Source organism: Chrysemys picta, chromosome 1, assembly GCF_011386835.1.
Source record: "Chrysemys picta bellii isolate R12L10 chromosome 1, ASM1138683v2, whole genome shotgun sequence".
Classification (NCBI taxonomy): domain Eukaryota; kingdom Metazoa; phylum Chordata; order Testudines; family Emydidae; genus Chrysemys; species Chrysemys picta.
The window spans coordinates 233,371,842-233,390,683 of NC_088791.1; the positions used below are offsets into that span (position 1 = coordinate 233,371,842).

Consider the following 18,842-nt stretch of genomic DNA (forward strand, 5'->3'; position numbering starts at 1 on the left):
AAAAGTATAAACACTGAGAGTTAAGTAACGAGAAGGAAGGGATTCAGGGTCATCTCAAAGTATGAGCTTCATTGAAGAACAGTCTCCATTTCTTGGCCTTTAGTTGTTTAACAGAATAAATCAGACATTTTGGGCATGTCAAAAACTTGGTTAAGGATGTTTTAACATTCTTCTATGCTAACATAGTTGCTTTCAGTGTAAAAGCCATTTTAGAAATAACTGAAGCACTTCACCATGGACTGACAGATTAGGTAAAATACTCCTCCATAGGAATTTATTTTAGTACTCCTCTTATCCTTCCCTTCTTTCCCTTCTTGTTTTAAGTGGATTTTTTTTGGGGGGGCCCTAAACGTATATTGTGAAGGAAGTTACCTCATATTTTGATCCTGGTCTCGTGTGTGTGTGTGTGTGTGTGTGTGAGTGAGTTCTTTTTGAGAACTCTTTTTTTAAATCCCCTCATTTAAACAAGACACTCAACCTTATAGTTGATTTAGACTGGGTTCATTTGAATCAACATTTTCCCTTAAGTGGGTACTCTTCAAGGAGGAGGCAGCTGAGTGCACTTCTTAGTATTTCTAGCCCCTTCTATTCTAAGGGACCAGCAATCAAACCTAAGTTGCCCACATGACAGTGCAGAGATATGTTAGGCCATTTGACTGTTCATTAACTTGCTTGTTTGAGAAATGTGATATATAACTGCATATATGTATTTAAACTACGATACAAATAGTTGGCATTTGCACTGATAACTTGTAATGTAGCTATACAGTCAGTACCAAGTTTACAATGCTGCCAATGGTGCCGTGAGAATGGGCCCTGATGCCTGCACCCCTCCCACTTGTCCTCTTCCCTCCTGAGGTCATGCCTTCTGCTTTCTCCTCTCTGTCCCCTCATCCCCATAGGAATGGCGGGTAGGGTCTCGGGAGGTGGGGCCCAAAAAAGATTAATCCGGTCCTGTATGCAGTATGTAACATTATGCTGGAAGGTGTTAATAGCGGCTATCAAGAGGATCTTTGATGTCTAGAAAATCTCAGATCTGGTTAAAGCTGATGACTGTGCAAACCACATTTACGTCATGCTAGAAGGGGCAATTACTTACTCCTTTAAGTAGCAATAGCTGGAAACAATAGGAGACTACTTACATGGTGAATCTTCAGCAGGACTAAGTTGTGTGGTCTGAGGGTTTCCCTGGGACTGGTGAAAAATGCAGTTCAGAGGTTAGTTTTGTAAGCAAGCCAGCAGACATCAAGAGAAACTAGTCATGAATGTGGCCTTGAAAGACTGCTGAGAAAAAGAGAGCACCTTAAGCACTGAATTGTCTGTAGGAGCATACTTGGGAAAGTGATCAAGGAAACAGCCCACTGTTTTTCTTCTGTTTTCTGGGAAACAGGACATGATGTGCAGTTTTTGTAAATAAAGAGTATTGTTCCAAAGAATAGACCTGACTCATAACACCCCTTTCTCCTAACAGAAACAATCCTGCAAGGTCCAAAATGTTGGCTAACTGCTCCAGCCAGCCGGAGCAACATTCTTGCCCTTTAACCATTGAGGTGATATAGATATCTGCAGTGCATCTAAGAACATAAGAGCTGCCATACTGGGTCAGACATTGGGTCCATCTTGCCCAATATCCTGTCTCCAGCAGTGGCCTGTACCATGCTTCAGGAAGAGTGTACAGAACAGGGCAGTTATGGGGTGTTACCCACCCATCTTCCACTCCTGGCTTCTGATAGTCTGAGGTTTAGGATTGCCCCAAGCATGGGGTTGTATCCCTGACCATCTTGATTTATGGTCATTGATGACCTGTTCTCCATGAAGTTATCCATTTTTTTTTTTTTGAACTATACAATATCCCATGGTGGTGAATTCCACAGGCTAGTTGTGCAATGTGTGGAAAATGTACTTCTTGTTTGTATTAAACCTGCTGCTTATTAATTTTGTCAGGTGATCCCTGCTTTTTGTATTGTGGGAAAAGGTAAATAACACTTTTCTCTTCACTTTTTTCCACATCGTTCATGATTTTATGGACCTCTATTGTATCGTCCCTTAGTCATCTATTTTCTAATAGACCTAATCTTTTGTCTCTCCTCATGGGGAAGCTATTCCATGCCCTAGATCATATTTTCCAGTTCCACTATATCCTTTTTGAGATGGGGTGACCAGAACTGGACACAGTATTCAAGGTGTGGGAATACCATGGATTTATATAGTGGCATTATATTTTCTATCATTCTCTAACATATTGTTACCCTTTTTGACCACTGCTGTGCTTTGAGGGGATATTTTCAGAGAACTAGCCATAGTGACTCCAAGATCTTTCTTGGGTGGTAATAGCTAATTCAGAATGCATCATTGTATATGTATAGTTTTGAAAAAATAATCCTATGTACATTACTTTGCACTTATCACTGAATTTCTTCTCCCATTTTGTTGCCTAGTCACCCAGTATAGTTGGAGCCCTCTGTAACTCCTGACAGTCTGCTTTGTGCTGCTTTGAATATATTGAACAGCACAGGTCCCAGTACAGACCATTGGGGGACCCCGCTGTTCAACTCACTGCATTATGAAACCTACCTTTGTTTCCTGTCTTTTAACCAGTTACTGAGACATGAGAGGACCTTCCCACTTATCCAATGGCAACTTAGTTTCCTTGAGAGTCTTTGGTGAGGGAACTTTGGCATAGGCTTTCTGAAAATCCAAGTACACTATATTAACTGGATCATCCTTATCCACATGCTTGTTCACTCCCTCAAAAATTCTAATAGCTTGGTGAGGCATGACTTCCCTTTACAAAAGCCTCATTGACTCATCAGACACAAACACGTTTTGGTGAAAATTCTGTTCTTTTCTATAGTTTCTACCAGTCTGAAGTTACTCACCAATCCGTAAATTGCCAAAATCTCCTCTTGAGCCTTTTTCAAAAATCGGCATTACATTAGCTACCTTTTGGTTATCTGGTACAGAGGATGATTTCAGTGATAAGTTACATACTACAGTTAATAGTTCCGCAATTTCAATATCAGAGTTCCTTCAGGACTCTTGGTTGAGTACCATTTGGTCCTGATGACTTATTACTGTTTATCATTTTGTTCCAAAACCTCTTCTACTGGCACATTAATTTGGGACAGTACTTCAGATTTGTTACCACAGAAGAATAGCTCTCATGTGGGTATGTCCCCCACATCCTTTACAGCAAAGACCAATGCAAAGAATTAACTTATCTTCTCTGCAATGGCCTTCTCTTCCTGGAGTGTTCTTGAACACCTTTTTCTGACTATGCTGGAAGTATGACAGGAGATGCTGGATGTAGCTTAATTAGGCCGCAACTTTATTTGCCAATGTCTGGGAGTATCCTGCAGATACATATGTACAGTGTTGGTAATTTGAAGTGGGGGGGCAGAGGGGTGCTGCTGTCAGCTCTTCCACTATACTCCTCCTGGTCCCCAGCCAGCCTGCTGCTGCCCTCCATTTTGAATGAGGGTTAAGGGGAGGCTATAAGGGAACAGGGAGTTGACTCCCTGCCATAGGAGCCCTGAAGCATCATGTTTGTGTTCCTTTAAATAAAAACAAAAACAAAAACCCCCCAAACCTCCTTTAAATTGTTTACCAGTCCACTTTTTCTGATTACTATATCCCTTCCCTTTGGAATAACTACACTGGACATCTGTCACAAGGAGGCACTAGCAGTTACTATGGCTACCTCTTCCCCCATACCTAGGTCTGGGTTCCCAGACATCTACTAATGTCTTCTTTAATATTGGCCAAAAATGCGTCCGCTCCGAACTGACAGGTAGACCTCATCCTCCCTGAATAATACTGGTGCTATGTCTGAATGAGAAATTTACTTAGCCAAATTCATAGATGGCATGGGGGCATATCTCCCTGTTCACATATCTCCTAGCCTTGTCAACCCAATGGGGTGTTCAGACCCTGTGTTGCAGCATGTCCTACCAAGTAATTTTTACTCCTGGAAAAAGTTCCAGGATCTGCCCCAAGTCCTTCTTAATTCTGAGCATTAAGTCCACCCCTTGACATGTTCTCAAATCATTTCCCCTGAGGAGAACCACAATCAAATCTGGTACTTGCTCATGGGCCACCATGGTGTACAGAAGTGGCATCAGCTGGTAGCATAATATGCTCACTCTCTCTCATGCTAGCTCAGAACTTGCTTCACCGTTGAGGCCTAGCTGCAAACTTCGACAATGTGGAAGTCCACCTGTGCCTGCAGATCCACGACATCATCTGTCTCTCATGTCTGCCAGCATCTGGAATTAATGCTGGGGAAAATTAACACTGATTTCTCACCTGGAGTCTCATGTACATTCTGTATAGTTCAGAATGCCAGTGCCCAGTTGCCTGGATTACACTAGCTCCCCAGACCTAGCTGGGCTGCTGCTGTTGCTGCCCTGATCCTGAATGAGCGGGAACTGATTTTGTGTGCTGGCAGCTCCAACCTTGTCAGTCCTGGTCTTAAAACTGTAACAAACTGGTATCTTGTGAGGGGACTTGAATCACCATGATCAAGAGGGGCCCATACCCCAAGAAAGGGATAGATAATAAGACAGAAAATATCATATTGCCTCTATATAAATCCATGGTATGCCCACACCTTGAATACTGCGTGCAGATGTGGTCGCCCGATCTCAAAAAAGAGATATTGGAAAAGGTTCAGAAAAGGACAACAAAAATGATTAGGAGTATAGAACAGCTTCCATATGAGGAGAGATTAATAAGACTAGGACTTTTCAGCTTGGAAAAGAAGAGACTAAGGGGGGATATGATAAAGGTCTATAAAATCATGAGTGGTATAGAGAAAGTAAATAAGGAAGTGTTATTTTTCTCCTCCTTGTAATGCAGTACAAATGAAATTAATAAGTAGCAGGTTTAAAACAAACACGAGTATTTTTTCACTCAATGCACTGTCAACCTCTGGAACTCCTTGCCCAGAGGGTGTTGTGAAGGCCAGTACTATAACAGGGTTCAAAAGGGAGCTAGATAGATTCATGAAAGATAGGTCCATCAATGGCTATTAGCCAGGATGGGCAGGAATGGTGTCCCTAGCTTCTGTTTGCCAGAAGCTGGGATTGGGTGACAGGGCATGGATCACTTGATGATGACCTGTCCATTCCCTTTGGGGCACCTGCCATTGGCCACTGTCAGAGGACAGGGTACTGGGCTTGATGGATCTTTGGTCTGACCCAGTATAGCCGTTCTTATACCTCCCTGCCCTTTTTGCCAAGTAGGCCTTCCACATATGGGCTCTGGGAGCTGCACCCCATCCCTAAGCATATTAAAAGCGGTGGGATGACATCTGGGGCTGGTGTTTCCAATCAGTCTGCTAGAAACCTCAGAATTAAAAATCTGCTACAAGGATCTGGGCAATCATTCAGCCTACTGACAAATGTAAGGCCTAGTAGGTGAGTGGAGATTGTTGATGACGCCAGTTGCCAGGTGGCTAATAACACCTTTTTTCCTTGCAATGGGCCATATAGGTGACAGGCCCTCCCACTCCTGAAATTGCACAAAATTGTTAAAACGTCTCTAATAGCTTTGCAGTGTTCACAGAGCCACTGAGCTCTGCACTACACTGACGGGCATAATATACCAAAGTTCTGTAGTGCCAGTGGCGTCTATTTGGGTTCCTTGCCAGCTCCTGAAATCTGTCCAACTGAAAACGAGACGATGCATCTGCTGTGCCATTATCAACCCTGGGAACATGTTTGGAAGAGGAAACAGGTGTTAATGCTTAAACATTATAGTACAGATGCCCTCACCAGCCTCATAACTTGAGTGTGATCTGCAGGGCAGGTGATCAATAACATGTACCGCCACCGTGTTGTCACACCATAAGCGCACCCTGTTGTTAACAAACTGTTCCCAAATGGCCACTGCCACCAAAATTGGAAAAAAATCCCAGAAATGTTAAATTCTGCTCTATCCCTTTTTCTGTCTAGAGCAGTGGTCTCCAATCTCTGTAAGCACAGGATCACTGTTTGAATTTAGTGCAGCACAGGATCTACCTCAAAGAAAATGTAGAAATAACAGTAATCACACAAACCCAAACACTGTTACCCCACCCCTGCCCTTCCCCTTCTCTGCGGCCCCGCCCCACTCACTCCATCCCCCTTCCGTCTGTCGCTTGCTCTCCCCAACCCTCACTCACTCTCACTAGGCTGGGACAGGGGATTGAGGTGTTGGCTCTGGGCTGGGGCCGAGGGGTTTGGAGTGTGGGAGGGGCTCCTGGCTGAGCCTGGGGCAGGAGGTTGGGGTGCAGGAAAGGGTTCAGGGTGCAGGCTCTGGGAGGGAGTTGGGGCTAGAGGTTGGGGTGCAAGAGGGGGTGTAGGCTCTGGGAGGGAATTTGGGTGCGGGGGGGGGAGGGCTCGGGGTTGGAGGGGGATGTTGGGGTGTGGGTGCCAGCCAGTTGCTGGCACAATGGGGCTAAGGCCGCCGCTCCCGGAAGTGGACAGCATGTCAGGCAGCGGCTCTTGGAGAGAGGGATGGAATGGGAGGTGGCTTTGCCCGCTGCCCCCATCTGCAGGCATGGTCCACGCAGTTCCCATTGGCCATGGTTCCCTGTTCCCGGCCAATGGGAGCTGCGGGGGCAGTGCCTGCAGGTGCGGGCAATTCCTGCCTCCATGTGGGGCCAGGGCAGGCAGGGGAGCCTGCCTTAGCTCTGCTGTGCCACTGGACTGTTAGCGGACGATCTACTGGTTTGGCTGCAGCAGGGTTGCCACCCCTAGACTGAGACTGAGATTGACTGTCAGAGGCTCCATGATTGACCAGTCAGTTGTGATCTATTGGTTGGTGACCACTGAACTAGATGGAGAGCCACTTCCGTCTGCACAACCTGCCTTGGTAAAATACTCCCAAATTTGTACCTCTTAAGTATCACAGTGGATCTTTAAATCAGCATTGAATATCCATTCCTCCCTCCACAATGACACTTCATTAAGATGGATCTAACTGTTCCCACATCCTCAAATTCCTCCTTTGTCTCGCTGGTAACTCATAAAATGATGAGATCTAGCTATGCCTGTGGTGGCCGCTGCAAGCCGAATGCAGAATGCCCATCTTTGGGCTGCTGCTTGACAGACACAGTTAAGATGCCCAATAATAGATTGTAGCTCATTGAATGTAATTTTCCAAGCTGCTGTACCTCTCCCAATCAAGCCTAGTAGCTGCTGAAGCTTATCCTGAGGGAGTCGTGATATACCTGCTATTGTATCTGGCTCAATACCGAGCTATCACTGTAAGGCCTCCTATTTTTTCCCTGGTAGAAGTACCCCTGTTTTTTTAGCCAAGGCTTGAAAGACGTCCATCAGGCTAACACTCACTTGTCTGAATTTGCCCTCCCAATGACAAAATGTCATGTTAAGTAATGCCCTACATGCTGCAAAGCAGTTTCCTGCATTGCTTCTAAGTTTTTCAAATGCTGAACAGGATATTGCCCATCCTGTTGGCATAGCTTTTAAAAAATAATTGCCCTTCGAAAGAGAAACCCAAAAGGTTAAAGTCAGAAGGATGCATTGGCAGGAGTGTGACTTGATATCACATTTGATCATGAGTGCCTCTGGGCCACAAGACCTAACTGCACAGCCTCCTCAACGGAGGAATAGCGCATGCAGCACAAGGCTGGGTCTATTCCGTCATTAACTGAGCTACCCTGTGGATATGACAGGTGGTAAATTAAGCAATATTCATCCAGAGCTGCCTTAGGGACCAAGCCTAGGGGAGAAATCTGCAAGTTCCATATTGGTAAATGATTGAATGGCTCTGCTACTCTATTCTCCTTTAATTCTTGTGTAATCTAATATAGAATCATAGAATATCAGGGTTGGAAGGGACTTCAGGAGGGATTGCCCCTCAAAGCAGGACCAATCCCCAGACAGATTTTTGCCCCAGATCCCTAAATGGCCCCTTCAAGGATTGAACTCACAACCCTGGGTTTAGCAGGCCAATGCTCAAACCACTGAGCTATCCCTTCCCCTTTCCCTTCCCCACTAAGGACGTCAGATTTTTTGACATCACATTACTTCTTTCCCCATGAAGCGGGTCCTAAACCCTGCAGTAAACCCACCTCATAAATGTGCTTCATCTGTCTTTTTAGGGTAATCCAAAGGCACACCCTTAACATCTCCAGCTTAATTGAAAATGGTGCTCTTGTACAGCCCCTCATTTTCAACTCTCCCCTCCCCTTCTTGTGCCTTAGCCCCCCTGCCCTGCTCCTGCCCAAGGGGCCTCTGGGCAGCACCTGACTTATCCCTCATTCTTTTTCCCCCAATGTGGCCTTTCCTGCCTGCTCTAGGAATTGTGGGCTGTTTTGGCAAGCATGCCTACATTTGCAGATGTTACAAAAACACCCACTTTCATTAAATGCCCAGCCTTATCAGCTTCTGGCAGGTGTAGTGTGGAATGCACAGGTCCCTGTGGTGTCATCCACTCTAATCATGGTGTATGATGATGTAGTATTTCACACTGGATCACAGTTTGTGTTGCTGCCCTCAATTTAAGCTGTTCATCATAGTTAAACCAAGCCATGCTGCCGAATGTTTATGCCCTCCTGATTACAGTAAAAGCTGTGTTATCTGGCACTTTACAACAGGAAAGCTCTATAAACCGGCATTTCTGATCTTCATTGAAAGTCCGGTTTATAGTTCGGTTGGTGCGGGGCCGGCGGGCTCCTTACCTGGCTCCGCGTGGCTCTCTGGAAGCTGTGACATGTCCCTGCCATTCCTAGGTGGAGGAACAGCCACGAGGGGTTCGGAGTGTGGAAGGTGGTGCGGGGCGCAGGCGCTGGGAGGAAATTTGGTGCGGGAGGGGATAGGTAGTAGGGGTGTTGGAGGCATTCTGAGGTGCCAGATCTGGGCGGTGCTCACCTTGGGCGTCTCCCTGCAAGTGGCGACCTTCTCCCTGCTGCTCTTGGGGGGAGGTAGTTCCTGGAGCAGCAATTCTGTCCCATGAATTCACATTCCCTATCAGTGTGAGAGTTGTAGAGAACTCAGCTATCTCCTCCCGCTCCTGATTAAGGGTTCCTGCCCCCTGGCGAGGGGTCTGCCCTTCCAGACTATTGCCTGTCTCCTATTATTACCATCTCCAGTCCCCCCCCACCCATGAAAGCTCCCAGCTGCTCCAATAACTGAAGGTTAGCTTGCAACAGCTGTGTAATGCCACTGACTTCTATAGTTGAGTTTACCCCAGATATCCCTGACACAGCTCCTAGGACACTAGATCTCTTCCCCCTGTCCCCCCTCCACCTATCTTAGATCTGTTACCCCACTCGGTTTGGTGTCTCCTGATCTTCGGGGGGGGGGGGAAGGATAAGTGACCATTCTCCCCTCCCCCTATATATCCCCTGAGAGGAGAAGTGGGCAAGTTCCTCAAACCCTGCCGAGGTCCCTCCCACAGTCATGATTTGCAGCATTGGATGGAAAAGGACTCCCTTTCACACCCCGCCCCTGCAACCTCCCACTGGTGCTGATTAGTGTCATCCCTGCTAGCCATGTAGCTCTGCTGTCCTGCAATCTGTTCAAATGTCCTGGCTCTAGGTGATCCACTACACCTTGTAAGTCTTGCGGTGGCCCCACTGCCTGTTTGACATGTTTTTTACTATTACTTTCTTTGTGTTTAGCAAGCTGCTTCTCAAATTCTTTCTTGGCTTGACTTATATTTTTCTGTTTTACTTGCCAGATTTTGTGCTCCTTATTTTCTTCATTAGGATTTGACTTCCAAATTTTAAAGGATGCTTTTTTTCCCCTCCACTGACCTCCATCACTCTGCTCTTTAGCCATGGTGGCATTTTTTTGGTCCTCTTACTGTCTAATTTTGGTTGTACGTTTAGTACAATGAATGTGTGTATAATTACATATAGACATAATGCATAAAATTAGAGTAACCACCACTTGTATGGGTTTACTTTTGACACTGAAACAGAGGCAGTTGTTGCCTGTTAAATTGTTTGTCATGTTGTCCATAGAATATGAAAGCAAGTAATCTAAGTAGACTGATGTGAAATACCAATAATTGGAAACAAAATCTATACCAATAAAAACTATCTGTAGTAGGCTTACCATCTGTTTCTATTATGTTGAAAAATCCTTATCCTTCAATGCAATTTTTAACAGTGACTTATGGATTTCTAGGTAAAAATGGTCACCACATTGTCTAGTGAAATGTGAAACCTAGCACCTGTGGCAGCTAAATCAGTATTTGTTTCTTTCTCATCTCACTCTTTATGACAGTAGTGCTGTGAATTTGAGGACAGAGTTTGACCTTGGTTCTAGGTTAGAAAGGTACTCTACGGCAAATAAATGGATGGATCTCTTTTTCAAAAATAGCTTAACTGGTTCAATTTTTTATTTCTTTAGATGACAGCATTGAATGCCAGACTGGATCAAAGAAGGAAGAACAAAATGACAAAGAAAAGAAAGATGAAGAGGAAACTCCACTACCTACTTATAGGGCCAAATCGATTGTTGAGAGTTGGGTGTGGGGTAAACAACCAGGTATTATGAATGTTTCAGTAATTCTTTTTATGGCATTAAGTACTTGGAACAATTAGAACTAATTGGATCAAATGCATAAGTTGAGTGCATTTGTCACATTAGCTGAATACTTCTGCTAGGCTAAATGATCAGTAGCAAAATAGTTAACAATGTTGACATTTAAATTTGTCATCTTTAGGTTTTGGTGTTAACTTCATTAACATGAGCAAAGAGAATTCACACCTCTCTGAGCTTTTGTTTCAGGTGTGTCCAGAGATTTGGACAGACTTTACTACATCAGTGTACTAGTTTACCTTGCACTATGCAGTTAGGTTGTCTCGTGTCAACCTATTTGTGCAAGTCTCTACATTTAAATTTGTCTCCAACAGACGTAAGCACCCTGTTATGGTGATTGCAGTAAAATCGCTCCCTGAACGGTGGAGAGCCATGGCTGACCTACTGAGGTTAATGCAGTGGAAGTATAGATCCTGTATGACCTGTGTTAACCCCAATAGTTCTCCAGGAGCTGTCCCACATGCCCCATTCCGTTTAAATGCTCTGCCCAGGGATCATGGAGACCAGAGGCTATCCCCTTCTTTAATCTCCCCCACATATTTTTTTGAAATGCCTTTTCCTGATTGCCCACCTCGCAGCTCTCCCTTGCTGTGTGTAACTGACCATGCTAGTTGCACGCACTAGATGCGTTCCCCTGCCTGGAGTAAACAGGAGGTATTAGATCTCTTGGGCCTGTGAGGAGAAGATACTGTGCAGGCACAACTACTGATGAGCTGTAGAAACGTGGATATCTATGAGCAAATTGCATAGAGGATGCTGGCAAAGGGGTATGAGAAGTTTCAGCAGCAGTACCTCATGAAAGCGAATGAACTATGGCAGGAAGACCAATTTTCAACCTGGTGCTGAGCTGTGGACCAGCTGCTTTTACAATGAACTGCATGGGCCATCCTTGGTGGAGACTCTGCCAGCGCCCCACAGACTGCTCTGGATATTTCAGAAGAGCCTAAGACACAGACCCCTGCCATGAACAGCCGGGAGGACGAGGAAGAAAAGGAGGGAGGAGACTCACCAGTATGTCCAGTGATGTCACAAGCCATGACCCTTTTGAAACTTCACCACCGTGTAGCTAAATCCATCAGCCCAGCAATGACAATGCTGATGAAGAGAAAGAGACCTTGGGTAAGTGTGTGTGTGCATTTTCCCTTACAGTCTTTAAATATAAAGGTGGCACCTGGCACATCGCCACTTGTCATGACACAGGTGTTGATTTTTCATCGTTTTACTCATATGGGAAGAGGTAGCATTACAACAAACAGAGGTGGATGTGGTATGTGCTTTTCATTCCCCTGTTGGGTTATCCAGGGGGCAACGGGGAGCAGATTGTTTATGTACATAGGGATGCCCCTTGTAGCCTCCTGAGAGAGCTCAATGAAACTTTCATGGAGATACCCTTCAATCCTTTCCCAAAGGTTTCAAGGGATGGCCGATTTTCTTTCTTTCTCTGTGGTAGGATACTTTCCCAGGCCACCCTTGTGGTGAGTTTGGCTGGCACCATTGCAGTAAACAGGCTAGCAAAAACTGAGCCCTTTGCTGTTGTTACCCACAGGAATGAGATCTGCTAAAATCACCATCATCTGGAACATTCATGCCAATATTCAGTGCCATTTTCCTATATCTAGGGCCTTACCAAATTCACGGCCATGAAAAACATGTCACGGACCGTGAAATCTGGTCTTTTGGGTGCTTTTACCCTATACTATACTGATTTCACAGGGGAGACCAGTGTTTCTCAAATTTGGGGTCCTGACCAAAAAGGGAATTGTAGGGGATCACAAGGTTATTTTAGGGGGGTTGTAGTATTGCCACCCTTCTATGCTGCCTTCAGAGCTGGGCAGCCAGAGAGCGGCGACTGTTGGCCGGGTGCCCAGCTCTGAAGGCAGCGTCAGCAGGGAGCCCTCCCCTCCCCGCAGCAGCAGTGCAGAAGTAAGGGTGGCAATCCCATACCATGCCACCCTTACTTCTGTGCTGCTGTCTTCAGAGCTGGGCAGCTGGAGAGTGGCAGCTGCTGACTGAGGGCTTGCTTCTGCTTCTGCGCTGCTGCTGGCGGTGGCTCTGCCTTCAGAGCTGGGATCCAGGCTAGCAGCCGCCACTCTCCAGCTGCCCAGCTCTGAAGGCAGCAGCAGCTCAGAAGTAAGGGTAGCAGTACCGCAACCCCCGCCCCCCATAACCTTGTGACCCCTTTCCCCCCACAACTCCTTTTTGGGTCAGAATCCCTGCAATTATAGCACCATGACATTTCAGATTTAAATAGATGAAATCATGAAATTTATTATTTTAAAAATTCTATGATTGTGAAATTGACCAAAATGGACCATGAATTTGGTAGGCCCCTACCTATACCCATAGAATAGAGACCCAAAAATTTTGTTTCATTCAACCATAATTTCTTGTTTCTGGTGGGCTGTACTCAGTGTAGCTGGAACTGGAGAGCAGTGCTGTGCAGCGGTGCTTCAAAGCTGAAGTGTCAAAAAGTATGTCTTACTAAATGTTACTGGAATAAAGGAAGGGAGTTTTGAAGCTGATCTTTTCCTTTCTGTTGTGACTGTAAGTCCAATGATACCTTTTTTTTTATCAGCAGCAACTGCTTTTTCAGCCTTGTGGGGTGCCCCCTGATGAGGAGACTGAGGAGGACATGTTTAGTGAAATCCTGCAAGCCAATGCTGCATCTGACTGAGCAAAAGACCTTGAGAACCCTCATGGCAGGCAACAGGGAGAAGGACAGAGCAGACAGAAGAGAGGCCCAAGAAAAGGAGAGGGAGATGTACCAGGACATGATGGATCTTCTCAAGCAGCAAACACAAATGCTGTAGGTCCAAGTTGACCTACAGGTCCAAATACTCAGGCTCCTCAACCGATTGCAGTCCTTAGAGAACTCTATGGTAGCAGCTTCTTACTCTCCTCGTGTTCTGCACTCCTCCCTCTCTAAGCCTGGGGAAAACGACAGCTTCACATACACCGATGTGTGAGAACCATGGTTGGTGTATGTTAAGCTACAACAGATTATGTGCACTGAAATGGATAGAAATGTTTGCTCCCTTTCCAATTTCATTCCCCCATTAATTTATGTTTACAGTTTATATTGCATTGCTGCTTGTTTTGTACATTGTTTTTGCCAGTCAATAAATTTTCATTTTTTGAAAATAAAATGATCTTTATTAGTTCACACCATTTATTGTTGAAGGCACAAAGGTATTCAGAGCACCCAGTACTTGTAAATGTAGAGCACCACAGAATTCATAGGTTCAAGAAAACACCCAGTCATATTTATAAATGTAAAGCAAGCACCACATAATTCATAGCTTTAATAACAAATATCATCTAAAATGTTTATAAATGTACAGCAAGTGCTATGCAATTTCTAGCACAATCCAAAACTTCAGGCCCGGAGAGTAATCCAGCACAGAATGCTACTACAATTGACTATTAAAGTTTTCTTTCAAAACCACCCTCAATTGCTCAGCTCCATGTTGAACTCATGTGTTTGGTTGTTCAGTCAGCAGAGAGCTGTTCCACAACCGCCCTCCCGTGATATACAAACTTTGGCATCTGTACACCAATGTAACTTGTGTTGACCAAAGTTTGTAGACCATGGTCTTTGTCCTCTAAAATGGGAGTAGGATCCTAAAGCAAAGAGAAATGTGAAAGAGGGGTATGTGTTTAAAATTTTCTTGGTGCGGTAGTGGACTAAAGAATGAGATCTTTCTAATCCATGCTTTAGTCCTCATTATAGCAGAGTGAGAAGTCTGTTATAATGTTAATATGTTACAGCTTGTTTACAAAATGGAGCTTTGCTAGAATAGCTGTTGTGCTTTAAAATCATACCCTACTTTAATGCAATTCAGCTTTCAAGTGTAGACAAGTCTTTAGACTATAACTACTCCTTGTTATGCACATTATTATTGAGCTGTAGTATCGGTGTCTCTAATATGAATTAAAGCATATTTTTAGCTTTGTGTATATTAGATAAAAGTAGCTACACATATAACAGCTACCTTTCAGGAGTTCTGCCAATTTTTGTGGCTTTACAATTGCTTTTTTTTTTTTTTTTTTTCCTTTTTTAAAAATTACTTTGCTCTCTTGTTACTGTGTGAAAGACCCTACACAAATGGGAGAAACTGACTACGTTTTCAAATAGCTAGCCTTCGACCACACAAAGTTGTCAAGTGCACAGGCACCCAAACTGAAAAGTAGAACTTTTTTCCCTCGTCTATATTTTATAGTGTTTAGGGCACTAGCTTAGGACTTCGGAATTCAGTTCCGTGCTCTGCCACAAACTTCCTGATGACCTTGGACAAGGCATGCAGTGCCTTAGTTCCTCATCTGTAAAATGGGGATAATAACACTTAAAGATTGCAAAGTGCTTTGAAATCTAGTAATGAAATTTCTTATTTAAGAAATAAGTGGTATTCTGTGCAACAGTAGCCACAATTTTAGATAGTGTGACTTCTTTTTAAGTTGTCGTTTTTTTTTCAACTGCTAATATGCAGTGGAAAATTTGGAGTTCGGAGCCTGTTTCAAGCATGGAGCTATTTAACAATTGTTATAAAAGAGGGGTTTAAGGTCAGTCTCTTCACCTCCCACAAAATCAGTCAAGTTTACTGTGCTGTCAGTGAGCCTTTGCCAATAGTTGCAGTCAATTTTATGATGCACTATTTACATTATAAAACCATTTCTAATCATAGTTGAGCCACAGCCATAGTTTTACCACTGTGCAATAATATAGGTCCCCCCATCCTGCAAACGATGTGCACAGGTAGACCCTGTGAACCTGTGCAAAACTGCACTGAAGTAAGTGCTGATGCAGGGGACCACCTGTATGTGTAACTTTCCAAGACTGAGACCATATTTACTAAGAGTATAGATAGAAAATGCCTTTCTATAAATGTCTTAGGGGAGTAGTGCTCTTGGCTTTGATCTTACTGGCACAGGCCTGAGTGGGGGAGAAACACTTTGTGCTTGTTTGTCATTTACATTAAAGCCCTTTACTCTGCCAGAACAGCAGGTAAATTAGAATGAGCCCTTTTGTTTTTGGGGCAGCAATGGTCAATACATATTCATACAGAACAATGAGGCCCTTCTGATTAGGGCTTTTGGTTGTTACCATAGTATAAATCTTAGATATTTTTGGTAATAACATGCATATTTGACCGCTCAGTGGCTTCTTACTGTGTTTCCATTTTACATTGAGTCTTTATTAATTTAAGTTTGAGAGAAGAGCTGCACTTGCATCTGAAGAAGTGAGGTTCTTACCCACGAAAGCTTATGCTCCCAATACTTCTGTTAGTCTCAAAGGTGCCACAGGACCCTCTGTTGCTTTTTACAGATTGACTAACACGGCTACCCCTCTGATACTTGAATTCAATTAGAGGCTTTATATGGTCTTAACTCCCAATTCATGTATCGAACCTAAACTTTAACTTAAATTGCCCAGATGCCTACATAGTGGAGCTCACAAGAGTGTGGCTGTGTTTAATAATTTTTTTAGCAGACTTGATATATATTAGCTTGTTGCTAACTTACTACTCTTAAATGGATGTAGTGAACAGAGTACCTGCAGTTTTTTGCCCTCTGCTTGTCCTTGTCTTCATAAGGATATTTATATTTTAATTTTAGAAAAATGTGATGAAGAGCTAGATAGTCAAATTTATCAGACACGGTTTACCTACAAACCTGTTTTCAGGTACTTGCATAATACTTTAATAATAATAATGGTTTATATATCGTGTTACTGTTCTAAGTCCAAAAGTGCAACTTTTCTCCTGAAGTTAAATGCCATTTCAATTTGTAGAAAAAAGCATAAAACATGATTTAAGAAAAAGGTTGAAGAAGTAAAGCTTAATGGACTAAGTCAGAATACCTTATCTACATACAAACAGTCAGTAAGCTAAATTAAGCTATTTTTATTTGCTTTAAATGTAGTTCTCGTTCCATACATGTACTGGATGTCATCTGACAGTGTTTTCTCTTTAAAAAGAAAAGCAAAAATTATGATACAACACTTATACATGTAAAAGCTCAGCTATAAAAGTCAGGAAAAAAGTCCCTAATTCAGTCACGTTACATTTTATTAAAGCATGAAATCCTACATATACACAAGGATAGAATTACTTTATTCCAGTTCCATTCAGTATTTGAAATCAGATTTATAGTTCACATTTTAAATGAGTTTAAGCAGAAATACTACTTTTCTGAATTTATGACTTTTTTTTTTTAACATCCTTCAATAGCATAAAATAGAAAAGGTAGGAATAAGCAGTAGCATATTCACTTTAAATGAAAAAGAAATGTATAAATAAAATAAAACTGATAGCTTCCTTGTGTAGTCAAAACTGGTTTGTACCAGCAGTGACTTAATAAGTCAAGAGTTTGTAAGCTGTTTTTTATACAGGACTCCAGGGGATTTAAGGTGTATGGGGGCAAGTTATCTATTTTTAGATACTAATGTGTCTTGTTTTCTGGTACTGCTAGTAAAGCTAATTGCATCAGGAAGTCACTTTAAAGGCAGTGCCCACTGGGGAAGATGAGAATTACCAGAACGGATTCAGTGAGATATCGTAGATACACACGTTGTAGCAACAGTTTTCAAATCTTTCTGGATTATGAGGAAAATTTCCTGGAAGTTCCACGCTTTATGGGTTGTTAGTAGTGAGTTAATGGACTAAGTCAGAATACCTTATCTACATACAAAATATTTACTAAAAAAATCTGTAATTGAATAATATATCCTTTTATAACCACCTTTAAAATTATAGTAAAAAGGATAATTAATAGGAAAAATATTGCTCACTTAATATCCCATCTTTAGGAGAATTAATTTCGTTAGGCTAAGATTCAGAAATAGAGATGATTGGAAGGATGAAAGTCTGTGAGTACCTATTCTTTCCTTTCCTTACTTATACCCTTACCCCCAAAGCAAACAAAAAACACCCTACCATATTATTGCGGGAAACTAGTAATGTCTTACAGTCTACTTTATCCTAATAGATGATCATTGCTCAGTGTTCCTGAAGAAGTTAAAAGAAAATCTTATGTGGAAAATGTTCGTGTTAACAAGACTTGTCTTATTTAAGCATTTAATCCCATTTATATCTCAAGACAACTGGTATCCAAGTAACTGTCCAGTTTTTCTTGAATTCCAGTAAGGCAAACTCAGCCATTACCTATAAGAATGGAAAATCTGAAGCTTGGTTACCCTTGAGAAAAAATGTCCCTGTTCTATTTAATTTAAACTCATTATTTAATATGTATTTGCAAGCGTAGTCATGTGTTTCTGCTACATTCTTAAAATGTAGCTTCTTTGCTAAGGTTTGTTTGATCTCCTTTTGGGAACGTATAGGTTGAAATGTACCCCCGTCATATACGCTGTAGGTTCCTTTGCCAAACTTGGCAATTCAACAGAAGTTCTCAAACCTCTTCATATCAGACCATATCAGATCTCCAGCTCTCCTCTGTGGACACTTCCATGAATTTATCACTGTATATACTTTCATTGTTTTTGTGTGTCATTTGGAATAGAAGGATTCTTTTTCCCTCTGACAACTTATAACTATTTTTTCTCTTAGAAGTTGCTTTAAGGGCTGTCCCAATTTATTTTTGTTGATTGCTAGGAATTATGAATGACCCATTAATTGAATATTACTCTGTAGACCTGCTGAGTCTAGCACCAGATGCCATATTTATATAGATCCTATGTCCCTGGTCAAGAATCATTCCCTAAGAGTATGGCAGAGGGGACAGGCTTCAGAAGTGCTTAACACTTAGATTGAAAGAATAAACGGATTTGCCCAAATGTAGGAGTCATTTACTGATGCTTACAAAGAAATCAAAATGAATTCCCTTCCATGTTGTATTACAACCAGAGATCCTTTGAGCATGTGCTTTATTCTTCTTCCATGACCATTAAAGGAAGGGTAGGTGGGTTGTAGTTAAAAGTATATGGGAAAACCCAGCAGGGAAAGCTAGGCCAGAGCATGATTAAATCTGCATATTTAAATCAGCTGTCAAAAAGGCCACAGTTAATAAAATCATCTTAGTAAAATCAGAAGGGTTATTCTTGGATGGCTATTTTAAATTCACTGCTGCATCTCTGAGTTAGCCTTTGGAAGCTGATAGGATTTTCTGTTGGGGAGGGTAAGGAGAATACTGATTTTACCTCTTCAGATTGTTTACGGGAGGCAGCAAGTAAAGCTGACGTGGCAGTCTCAAACAAGAAGTTCTGTTATGATACTCTGAAATACAGAAGGCCATGTGCTACAAGATGTTCCCTCTTTGTTTTTGTTTACAAAA

General features: G+C 42.7%; 1 protein-coding gene across 3 annotated transcripts in view; it reads left to right on the forward strand.

Annotated features, from left to right (window-relative positions):
* HERC2 (HECT and RLD domain containing E3 ubiquitin protein ligase 2) overlaps positions 1-18,842 on the forward strand; it is a 209,120-nt gene that overhangs the window by 30,318 nt on the left and 159,960 nt on the right. For all 3 annotated transcript variants that reach the window (XM_065591123.1, XM_065591131.1, XM_065591128.1), the window contains exon 4: positions 10,365-10,502. In XM_065591123.1, the coding sequence (XP_065447195.1) occupies positions 10,365-10,502 (138 nt within the window). The remainder of the gene's footprint in view (positions 1-10,364; positions 10,503-18,842) is intronic.